At 45.6% G+C, this 12603-nt stretch overlaps 1 protein-coding gene across 2 annotated transcripts in view; it reads right to left on the bottom strand.

Moving 5' to 3' along the window:
• Positions 1-1275: 1275 nt before the first annotated feature.
• LOC121290595 (E3 ubiquitin/ISG15 ligase TRIM25-like) overlaps positions 1276-12603 on the bottom strand; it is a 32721-nt gene continuing 21393 nt past the window's right edge. For both annotated transcript variants that reach the window (XM_041211211.1, XM_041211212.1), the window contains 2 exons: positions 1673-1792; positions 1276-1448 (listed from right to left, as the gene is read on the bottom strand). In XM_041211211.1, coding sequence (XP_041067145.1) covers positions 1702-1792 — 91 coding nt within the window. In that variant the 3' untranslated portion in view covers positions 1276-1448; positions 1673-1701. The remainder of the gene's footprint in view (positions 1449-1672; positions 1793-12603) is intronic.

Below are 12603 nucleotides of genomic sequence, written 5' to 3'. Positions count from 1 at the left end.
TGGCAGTGAGTGAGGGCCCTGTGAATGTGTGATAGGTTTGTGACTGTGTGAGCTGAGAGTGATGAGAAGAGCGGTGGAACGCAGTAGATCATTCATCCTCTTGCGGCACTGGGTGGCTGTCCCTTTTTGAAGGGTGTTCGTGCTGACCACCTCTGCCACTGCCTCCCAAGCCGGGTTGGTGACGCTGCTGCCCATCCTGCAGCTAAAGTAGGGGGGGGCGGTAAAGGACATCCCAGCGGGCTTCCACGGCATCCAAAAGGCGCTCGAGGGATGCGCCACTGAACCTGGGGGCTGCAGCCTTCTTCAGTTTCAGGGCCATGTCTCCCGTGTAGCAGCGGTGGTCTGGAAGCGCTGAGATGTGCGCTTGTGGCTGGAGCTTAAATATGGCGCCCGGCCTGACGCAGTGGGCGGGGAGGTGGGGCTGGGAGAATGAGAGCCTGCCCACCATGGAAACGGCGTGTTTCCCAGGCGTGCGCAAATAAGGTGGCGGGTTGGGGACGATACAGCGTGAAAACCCACCATCGCAGCTGGCCGGCAAAACATCATTTTATCTGCCCAGTACCCTGCTTAGTGCAAATCTGGGACGATTCTATATAAGGGCTATATAATGGCCAGAGGATAATAAGGCTATATAACGGCCTGTATTTTCAGCTCGGTGTGCGGGGCACACGCTCCAACACACCCGAGCATGAAATAGCGGGCAATGCCTTCGGGCGAGTGTCCCAACGTCACCGCGCACTTGCGTGATATTTCGGTCAGCGGGCACACATGAGGGTCAGGGCCCGCCGACAATTAAGAGGCCTATTAAGGCCCTTAATCCATTAATTAGCCCATTTTCTTTCCTTGCCCATCCAATGTTACGGTTGGCGGGCAGGCAAATCGGCCAGGAGGCCTCTCGGTTTTTGAGGAAGCTTTTTTTTTGAGGCGGGATGAGGTTTCCATCATTGAATTTTTTTAAAAAAAATGTTTGGTCAGGATTTTCATAACTTCCAGGTAAAGGTGCATGAGTCCACCTTGCGGACAGTTTTTTTCTGGAAATTAAAGGTTTTGAATTTTGTTTTAAAAATTCTTGAGCTCCCTGAGGTAGCGCCGAGGTTCTCAGCCCATGCTTCACGCTGGCTGGCCATTGACTGAGGTCAGGGCCCGATGACAGCCGGCGGACTGATCCAAGTCAGCACCCCCCCCCCACCCCCCCCAACGACGAGGGGAAAATCCTGCCCAATGAACCCGCACCATAATACAGGTAAAATAGAATCATTCTTTCTCCACGTGCTTTTCTTTCAGTGTTACCACCGCACCTTCTGATACTTTTGATAGTCTCTCCAGTACATTCGTTTTCTGTTTGCTGTCTTGCAGATCTGTTTTTTCTGGCTGTTGAGCTAATGTTGCTCCTGCAGAAGACTTGGATATGGTTTCTTTCAGCCCCTGGTACTTGTAGGCAGTTAACACTGTAAATAGGGAATAGAACAAGAAGATTAGGAACAACAGACAGTGTTGATGCAAGAGGCAGTGACACAGAGAGTAAGGGGACTACAGACAGTGAGACAGATGGTTTGCGTACATCGGACAATAAACTAAATTCTCAAATCCATGTCATGTGATCCCACTGTCAGTGGCCCCTATGTTTTATTATTATTGGCTGACCTTGTGTACAAGCTTCCAGTTTACCCACCTGATTGGTTCTGTTGAGATTGAATATAATCACACAGTTCTCCAGTAGTTTCCTTTACAGGTGCTGCCCAATATACAGCTGCTGTTGCCCCTTTCAAGGCACTGCTTTTGGCAGATGTTGCTAAAAATAGAAAAAATAATGAGTACAGGGAATAATGGAGAGCTTATGTACTCAGAGCTACAAATCCAGGGCTCATGCTGGAGGCAGATTCAATTGTGGCTTTCAAAAAAAAGTTGGACAATTATCTGGAGAGAAAAAATTTACAGGGCTACAGGGAGAAGGCAGGGCAGTGGGACAATGTGAGTTGCTCATGCAGAGAGCCAGAATGGATACGACAAAGAGTTGGCATAAATGGGTCTTATTCTGCTCGACAAGACGTAACGAGTGGTGTGCCACAGGGATCAGTTGGCCCTCAACCTTTTAACAATTGGATGAAGGGACCAAAGGTATGGTTGCTAAATTTGCTGATGACACAAAGATGGGTAGGAAAGTAAACTGTGAAGAGGGCATAAGGAGGCTACGTAGGGACATAGATCGATTAAGTGAGTGGGCAAAGATCTGGCAAATGGAGTATAATGTGGGCAAGTGTGAAATTGTCCATTTTGGCAGGAAGAATGGAAAAAAAGCTTATTATCTAAAGGGCGAGAGCTCTGAGATTCAGAGGGATCTGGGTGTCCTAGTGCATGAATCACAAAAGGCATAGGATGCAGGTACAGCAAGTAATTAGGAAAGCTAATAGCAATAGAATGTTATTGTTTACTGCAAGGGGAATTGAATACAAAAGTAAGGGGGCTATGCTTCAGTTATACAGGGTGTTTAGGTTTTGAAAATGCACTGCTGTACTGACTAACCGGCTTGCCATTGTCATGTAACTGACATGAGGCACTCTACCTCTGGGGGAAGACAACTTAGGGTCAGTTCAATAAAGGCTCTCGCTGAGTACACATTGAAGAAGTACAGCTGTCATTATACTTGAAACACAGGGCAGTGGTGAGACTACATCTGGAGTACTCTGTATTTAAGGAAGGATATAAATGTATTAGAAACAGTTCAGAGATGTTTACTAGACTCATGCTTGGAAGTGTGGGTTGTCTTCTGAGGAAAGGTTGGACAGGCTAGGCTTGTATCCACTGGAGTTTAGAGGAATAGTAAGAGGCAACTTGATTGAAACCTTTAAGATCTTGAAGAATCTTGACAGGGTGGATGTAGAGAGGATTCTCTTGTGAGAGAATCTAGGAGTAGGGGTCACTGTTTAAAAATAAGGGGTCACCCATTTAAGACAGAGGTGAGGAGAATTTTTTTTCTCTCAGAGGGTCGTGAATCTTTGGAAGTCTTTTCCTCAAAAGGCAGCAGAAGCAAGAGTCTTTGAATCTATTTAAGGCCGAGCTAAATAGATTCTTGATAAGTAAGGAGGTGAAGGGTTATCAGGGGTGAGCTGGAATGTGGAGCTGAAATTACAGTCAGATCAGCCATGACCTTATTGAACGGCAGAGGAGGCTCAGGGGTACCGAGTGACCTACTCCTGCTCCAAATTCATACGTTCATATGACAGGCTGAATGGCCTCTTTCTGTGCAGTGCCATTCTATGGTTCTACATCTACTTGCACTGGTTATGCTGTAATCCTGAGCTATCAGCTGAATATTAGCTGAAGGCAGCAAAGACTGCATGTGTTGCTGCGTGACATGAGCCTTATAAATCTATGCACTTGGGAGCCTGTCAATGGAACCTGGGAAATGCCAGTGCCCCAGTCCACAGATACAACATCATTACTGCCAGGACTCAGCAGCTGGGAGCAGTTAAAAATGCATTCCTTGGCCTTGGATCCAACGTAAAGAAGTAACATTGTGGTGTATTACAACCCTTATTAATATTTGAAGTTTATTCAATGTCCAATGTACCGTCTGTTTAATTCCCTCAACTTTAGTCAGAGGGAGCCAGGACCCAAGGACAAGAAGCTAGCTTATGAGCCCTGCTTGATCTCTGAATGAAGGATTGAATCAACCAGACTTATTAACTTCTCCTTGATAGACTTTTTACAACTATTCCTTAAATAGATTGCAATTTTCCGGAAATTATAAGGGTCAGGGTGAAACTCCTCAGTAAATGTTCTCTCACCACAAGCAAATTGGATCTGGATTTTTGAGTCTTTGATACAGAAGTCTAAAATGAGACAATTAAAGTTTGAAGCAACACAAATTTTATCATAATAAGGAAGTGTGCAATTGCGGTCTTTACGCAAAAGGTAAAAATGGCACACTAGTTAAATCTCAAAAAGAAAAGTTAGCTGGTTCTTATTTCAAAAGAGAATCCTGGGTTTAGACTTTAGTTGTTACAGATGTGGCATTTCAAAAGAAAGTAAGGATATCCACAAATATTAAAGTAATATTACCTTAATCCCCCAGTATGTGAGATTCTCTAGGTTCAGAGAAAGGTGTGAATTCAATCTACAAGAATCTAATGAATCTGAAGATTTAAGTTTGGGTTGAAGTATTTTAATGAATTTTGGGGTTGTGTAATTAATCTTTATGTGGAAGATGTTCATTTGATCAATAATAGACCACCCCCATTTAGTATCCTGTATCTGGTGAAATAACTACCTAACATAACATCTGGACCTGGAAAAATTTATTAATTTTGCTTCCAATTTCCACCCCTCCATCATTTTCACATGGTTTCATCTCTAACACTTCCCTTCCCTTCCTTGACCTCTCTGCCTCAATTTCTGGTGATAGACTGTCCGCCAATATTCATTACAAGCCTTACCGACCCCCACAGCTACTTCGACTACAGCTCCTCACACCCCGCTTCCTTAAAGGACTCCATCCCATTCTGTCAGTTCCTTCGCATCTGATGATGCCACTTTCATAAAACCAGTTCCTCTGACTTGTCTTCCTTCTTCCTTAACTGAGCTTTTCCACCCACGGGTTGTTGACAGGGGCCCTCAACAGTGTCCAGCCCATCTCCCGCGCATCCGCCGTCACACCTTCCTCTCCGCCCCAGAACCATGATAGGGTCCCCCTTTGTCCTAACTTATCACCGTACGAGCTCCCCATTCAAAGGATCATCCTCTGCCATTCTGCAACTCCAGCATGATGCCACCACCAAACACATCTCCCCTTCACTGCCCTCCCCACACCACCGCCCCCCACCCCCCACCCCCCCCTCCTCCCGGCGGCATTCCGCAGGGATCGCTCCCTCTGGGTCCAGTCTCCATCACCCCCTACAATCTCAAACCCCCTCCCATGGCACCTTCCCATGCAACCGCAGCAAGTGCAACACCTGCCCCTTTACTTCCCCCCTCCTCACTGTCCAAGGGCCCAAACACTTCTTTCAAGGGAAGCAGCATTTCACTTGCACTTCCCTCAATTTAGTCAACTGCATTCGCTGCTCCCATATGATTTCCTGTACACTGGAGAGACCAAACGCAGACTGGGAGACCTCCTTGCAGAACACCTTCGGTCTGTCCGCAAGTATGACCCAACTCCCTGTCACTTGCCATTTCAACACTCCATCCTGCTGTCATGCCCACATGTCTGTCCTTGGCCTGCTGCAATGTTCCAGTGAAGATCGACACAAACTGGAGGAACAGCACCTCATCTTCCGACTAGGCACTTTATAGCCTTCCGGACTGAATATTGAGCTCAACAACTTTAGATCATGAACTCTCTCCTCCATCCCCACCCCCTTTCTGATCACCCTTTTTCCAATAATTTATAGGTATTTTTCTTTTTCCACCTATTTCCATTATTTTTAAATGTATTTCCATCCGTAGTTTTATCTCTAACTGTTAGCCTATTTCGATCCCTTCCCCCCACCTCCACCCCCACTGGCTATCTGTACCTTGCTCGTCCTGCTTTCTACCCTTAATGTCACCATTTGCACATTCCTTAGATTAATATCACCACCTTCAACACCTCTATTTCCTTTTTGTCTATGACATCTTTTGGCTATCTCCACCTATCACTGCCCTCTATCCAGCTCTACTAGTCCCACCCCCACCTTAAAACCAGCTTATATTTCACCTCTTTTCTACTTTTCCATAGTTCTGAAGAAGGAGACATACGGGGCTCGAAACGTTAACTGTTCCCTCTCCGCAGATCTGCCAGACCTGCTGAGTTTTTTCCAGCTATTTTGTTTTTGTTTTGGATTTCCAGCATCCGCAGTTTTTTTTTTGCTTTTAACATAATGAGGGTGCCTGTTCATTCCCTAGAATGTTATTTTGAATTTATTCCTGGGGCAAATGTTTGCTCTGTGGGCGGGTCCGCCAATCGAACGTGAAATGATGCGCGTTGATGTCGTGCCAATGTCAACACGCAGTTGCGTGATAGCGCACACCAGAGCCGGCAGTGCGCCCACTGACAATTGAAATGGCCCGTTGAGGCGGAAGAGGCCCAGCGGCCTTTGCATTTTTTTGGAAACCCCATCCCCGGCAGGTGAGGTTCCAACAGCAAACAAACATAAAATAAAAGCTTTAATTTTTCATCAATAACGTGTCCTTGCTCATGTGATAGGGGCAGATCAGTGCCTCAGGGAGATTATGAAGCGCTCACTTCGGGCGAACGCGTGAAGGTTGCACTCGCCTGGCTCGCACTCCTCCACCCACCCCCCCCAACTCCCCCCCATCCCGCACAGGCAGTGGCTCAGCGCTGCTGCTCAGTGTTTCACGCTGTGGGCCTTCTATGGCCCACCAGCATGAAATCGCGGGTCTGGTGCCAATCGCGGGTGGCGGAGGCTTCCCAACCACCTCCGCCCTCCCCTGATGAGCACCACCACCACCACACCCCACCCCCCCCCCACCCCCACCCTGCCAAGGACAAAATTCTGCCTTTGACAACGTTGCAGCATGTTGGTCAATGTTGCTTTGTCAAAGGACAGGTGTCCAGTAAAAAGACTTGATGCCGACATTGTTTTATCTGATTGTGGTATTAATTATTGGGGTAGCATTGTACAGCTAATATAATGGCGAGCACCATAGATGCCATTATTTAGGCCTGTGTATTTCTATCAGTGAATTCACATTGTTGTGAAGGGGCGTTAACCATAATGTATTTGCAAGCTAGGTTGACTGTTGTTAAAATGTGTCTTACTGTCAGTTTAATCATGGTAACTTTTAACCAAATATTCCTGTAATAATTCCATATTATTTGACCCGTATTCCTTCACAACATTTGGAAAGGTAAGCTGGGGTCAGGAGAGCTCAACAAAGAGAGCAGACAGTGACCCTGGCTGGAGACTCACCATCAAACTCCCAGAAGAGAAAGCTGACCATTCAACACACACATTATAAAGGAAGAGCCAAATGCTGGAAACGTGTCAGCAACTTGTGGACTGCAAATTCTTTGCTGAGCTATACAGTAATGTTAAACATGAATATGCTTTTACAATACTGTTACTAAGCATTGCTGAAGCTGAGGTTTTATTTACAATTGTGTCAATCGTAATTTAGGCTCTTGTCATTTATAGTATTGGGACCAAGTGCTTAACAAAATGATGATATTTTAGTTGTGTTGTCAGAGACGTTGTTAAGTAATGCTGCTTAAGGCACCCCAATGTATGACTTCATCTGTGGTGACCTACTTTCCCTCAGTATTGCACTACATTCCAGCTGTTACAGGATTGGCGTGTATAAACCTGAAGAACCATGTCTTAGATTATGTGCGCAAGCAAAACTGGTGCTAGTTAGTACCTGCTACATTATTGGCAGATTGTAATCTGATGTTCCTAAATGTGGGTGACAAAGGAGGGTCAAGGTTTATTTGATACTCATTGTTCAATGTTAACTTGCGTGTGCACCAGAATTAATATGAAGGTTGTCACCCTTGAGGTCTTGTCACCCTTGAGGACTTTCCCTTTAGCTTGAATTCTAACTCACACTAACATTGATCACAACATGAAACAGGATCTCTGGCTGATTTCCCTTCATTTCATAAAATATTTCCCACTTGTTCAATTATATCTTTCAACCTATCACCTGCTACTATCCAACACAGTATTTAGGACCTCAGCTTCAAAGTAAATTATTTGAAGAAGAGTCATACGGACTCGAAACATTAACTATGTTTTTCTCTCCACAGATGCTGTTAGACCTGTTGATTTTTTCCAGCATCTTTCTGTTTTTATTTTACTCATTACCTGTGCTTCTGTATGATTATAGTATTTCATATAAATATGGCTACTAATTTAGCCTGACAACTACATTTAGTGTTCGCTACATCTTGACACAGACTGTGATGAATATTGGGCAATGCCCTTGGGGGTCTGGAATTTATATTATCTTTTTCGTTGTTAACTCTGTGGAATGCCAGCCCATCGATGCCACATGCAAGGTTGTAAATTCAGTTCGTAAGAGTTGTGGGTCTAGCTTATCGAAACCATAATTCACTGTGTATATGAAAAAAATGATTGGTAATACATCCTGACACCCAGCTAAAGAAATCAATTGAATAGCTAATGACAAAGGACCAAGGTAATAAGCACAAGAATAAACCAGGATGATCAAACACTCAGTGTGACACAATTGTTTCATAGTGTGTCTGACAGTAAAAAAGGCAGCATACTGGATTCTATAAAAAGGCAGTACAAGAAGGATAAATAATTACAGCAAGGGCAGAGGAATATTCAAGTACTCATTCATCATTGGTGGGGATCATGAATATTGATTCAGGGGATTGAATGGGGTCAGCAGTGGTAATGATAAATTAGATTATAAATCATTTGTGTGAGAAGTGGGCTTGATGTGTGGAATTCACTTTTCTCATTCCACATAGTATGTTCTCAGCTCTGTGACTATCTGTAACTCCTCACAGTCTGGGCAACTGTGTCTGCTGTATTTTCCCCAAAGTTTTCTTTGATATTCTCAACAAATCATTTCTTAGATTGAAGCTGCACTTTTCTTACTTGTTTGAGGCAGGAGTGGACTTGCTTGGTTGCTCTGTGTATAGGGCAGACTCGCTAAATCAGGTGGTTCTTTCCTTGCCCGTCGATTCACACATTCATGTATTCTTATCACTTCCTCTATGGTCAAATGGAACTTCTAGATTCCTCCTTCCACTTTTTGAGAAGCTGAGATACTTGGACAGGGTTCAGGGTGAGCTCTGGGGTATCCAGATAGGTAAATTTTTCTGACTCTCAATAACTCTGTAATAACATAGAAGGCAGTTTCAGATAGAAATTCAACTGATAATGGGTGACCACTGCAATGAATAAAGCTCTTCCTGAAATCGGCCAGTAAATCATCCTGAAAAAGTCAAAATCCAGAGATCTGCAGCTATCCCTCCAGTCACAATGATCTCCAAATAGCAAAAACATAAATTGCTGGAAAAACTCAGCCCGTCTGACAGCATCTATGGAGAGAAAGATAAAGTTAATGTATGACTCTTCTTCAGAAATAAAGAAGTAGAAATATGATGAAATATATAATATTTTTATATATATTTTTCCCACCTATTTCTATTATTATTTTTAAAATTTTATTTCCATTCATTGTTTTATCTCCACCTTTCAGCCTATTTTTGATCTTTTCTCACCGCACTGTCCCCTCCCCCATGCCACCCCCACTAGGGCCATCTGTCACTTGCACATCCTGCTTTCTACTCTTAATGTCACCATTAGCACCTCCTTTAGCCAGTATCACAACCTTGACGCCCCTTCGACCTTTTGGTTGATGTCATCTTTTGCAACCTCTCCTTTGCCTCCACCTAGCACTGGCCTTCTATCCAGCTTCACCTGTCCCACCCCCCCCTTTAAAACAGTATATATTTCATCACATTTCTACTTCTCTTTAGTTCTGAAGAAGAGCCATCTGGACTCGAAATGTTAACTTTATCTTTCTCTCCACACATGCTGTCAGACCTGCTGAGTTGTTCTAACAATTTTTGTTTTTGTTTCAGTTTTCCAGCATCTGCAGTATTTTACTTTTATCTTAGTGTTTAATTTGACTGCTACTTCTCTTCCAGAATGCCTACCTTGAAGAAGTATTGCTCTTCTCTCCAACAGGATTTCCCACTTGTCTCTTTTGCCCTGTTCACCTGCATTGCTTTCCATTTCCCTCCTGGCGTTTGCCAAGGCGTTTACTAAAACTCGCTTTCACAGTCATATTTCCTTCCTCAGTGAATGTCTCCATCTCTGACTTACCCGACGTGGATTTCTAACTGAAGTTCCATCCCTCATGTTTCAAACCCACCCAGGATTACAAATATTCCTGGACATACAACACTCCTCGACTGCTGTTCTCGCCGCACCCTGAGATCCACAATCAGTGCCGCGCACCGCTATATGAACACAATCGACTTCTCCCTCCAGCAGCACCGACTCACCCTATCTCTAAGCTGTCCTTGCCCCCAGTTTCATTTTATTCTGCATCTCATCCGACGCCTCAACAAGAAACTTTGTCTCTTTCTTTCAGGTGCTAAGGAACGCAAGCTCCAACAGCTCATTGATACCAATGCCCATCCAGGACAATCCACCCCTTCCCGTCCCTCTTACCCCATTCCATCTTCTAATCCCAGCCCCGGCTATGTATTCACCATACTTCCTGACCTTCCCCTCTCTAATGCTGAACATTCAGTACTCAGCAAAGGACTCAGTTTAATATCCTTATGCCCTCACCTCATGAATTTTGGGCTCGGCACGATGCTGAACCCTTCTTCCACCGCCTTCGTCTCCGTGCTCACTTCTTTGGGCAGGAGTCCTGCCCCCATTCAATGGATCCTTTCACTTGCCTCCAGTATTCTGCCTTCACCTGGACCCCTCCCTCTGGCCCCTTACCTGTTCTTGATCTTTCATTGAGAACTGTCGACGTGACATCAGTCGTCTAAATTTCTCTGCTCCTCTCACCCACTCCAACCTGTCCCCTCCTGAACTTCCCGCACTCCGTTCTCTCCGGTCCAGCCCTGACCTTGCTATCAAACCCGCTGACAAGGGTGGTGTTGTTGTTGTTGTCTGGCGCACTGACCTCTACCTCACGGAGGCTAAGCGTCAATTCGCAGACACTTCCTCCTACCTCTCCCTGGACCATGACCCTACCACCGAGAATCAAGCTATTGTTTCCAGGACTGTCACTGACTTCATCTCCTCTGGAGATCTTCCCCCCCACAGTTTCCAGCCTCATAGTCTCCCAACCCAGCACAGCCTGCTTCTCTCTCTTCAACAAAATCCACAAACATAACTGTTCAGGCAGACCAATCATGTCAGCCTGTGCCAGCCCCATGGAACTCATTTCTTCTTATCTTGACTCCGTTCTCTCTCCCATTGTCCAGTCTCTTCCCATCTACATCCACGATTCCTCTGACGCTATACATCATATCAATAATTTCCAGTTCCCTGGCCCCAACCGTCTTCCCTTCACCATGGACGTCCAATCCCTCTACACCTCCATCCCCCACCTGGATGGTCTGATGGCTCTCCCGCTTCTTCCTTGAACAGAGGCCTGAACAATCCCCATCCACCACTACTCTCCTCCGTCTGCTGAACTTGTTCTCTCACTGAACAATTTCTCCTTAAACTCCTTTCACTTCCTCAAATAAAAGGTGTGGCTATGGGTACCCGCATGGGCCCCAGTTATGGCCTGTCTCTTTATAGAGTATGAGGAACATTCCTTGTTCCAGTCCTACTCAGGCCCCCTCCCACAATTCTTTCTCCAGTACATCGATGACTGTTTCGGTGCCACTTCATGCTCTCGTCTGGGCCCGGAAAAGTTTATTAATTTTGCTTTCAATTTCCACCACTCCATCACTTCACATGGCCCCATCACTGACACTTCCCTTCCTTCCCTTGACCTCTCTGTCTCAATTCTGGTGATAGACTGTCCACCAATATTCATTGCAAGCCTACGGACTCCCACAGTTAACCCGACTACAACTCCTCACACCCAGCTTCCTGTAAGGACTCCATCTCAGGCTCTCAGTTCCTTCGCTTCCGTCGCATTTGTTCCGATGATTCCACTTTCCAAAACAGTGCTTCTGACATGTTTTCCTTCTTGCTTAACCGAGGTTTCCCACCCACAGTGGTTGGCAGGGCCCTCAACTGTGTCTGACCCATCTCTCGTACCTCTGCTCTGACACCTTCCTCTCCTTCCCAAAACCATGATAGGGTCCCCCTTGTCCTCACTTATCACCCCACCAGCCTCCACATCCAAAGGAGCATCATCCACCATTTCCGCCAACTCCAGCATGATGCCACACCAAACACATCTTCCCTTCACCCGCCCTGTCGGCATTCCATAAGGGACAGTTCCCTCCTGGACACCCTGGTCCACTCCTCCATCACCCCCTACACCTCTAGGCCCTCCCATGGCACCTTCCCATGCAATCACAGAAGGTGCAACGCCTGCCCCTTTACTTCCCCCCTCCTCACCATCCAAGGGCCCAAACACTCCTTTGAAGTGAAGCAGCGCTTCACTTGCACTTCTCTCAATTTGGTCTATTGCATTCACCTGCTCCCAATGCGGTCTCTTCTACATTGGAGAGACCCAAACGCAGACTAGGTGACCGCTTTGCGGTGCACCTTCGGTCTGTCCGCAAGCATGACTCAGACCTTCCTGTCACTTGCCATTTCAAGACACCATCCCGCTCTCATGCCCACATGTCCATCCTTGGCCTGCTGCAATGTTCTAGTGAAAACTCAACGCAAACTGGAGGAACAGCACCTCATCTTCCGACTAGGCACTTTACAGCCTTCTGGACTTAACATTGAGTTCAACAATTTCAGATCATGAACTCTCTCCTCCGTCCTCACCCCTTTTTGATCCCCCTTTTTTCAAATATTTATTTTTTGTTTGTTTAAATTTTCATATATACATTTTTCCCCACCTATTTCTATTATTATTTTTTAAATTTATTTCCATTTATTGTTTTATCCCCCCTTTTAGCCTATTTTGATCTTTCTTCCACACCGTCCCCCCCTCTCCCCACCCCCCCACTCGGGTTACCTG

Source organism: Carcharodon carcharias, chromosome 18 (genome assembly GCF_017639515.1).
Source record: "Carcharodon carcharias isolate sCarCar2 chromosome 18, sCarCar2.pri, whole genome shotgun sequence".
Classification (NCBI taxonomy): Eukaryota; Metazoa; Chordata; class Chondrichthyes; order Lamniformes; family Lamnidae; genus Carcharodon; species Carcharodon carcharias.
This window is presented reverse-complemented; position numbering and strand designations above follow the sequence as displayed.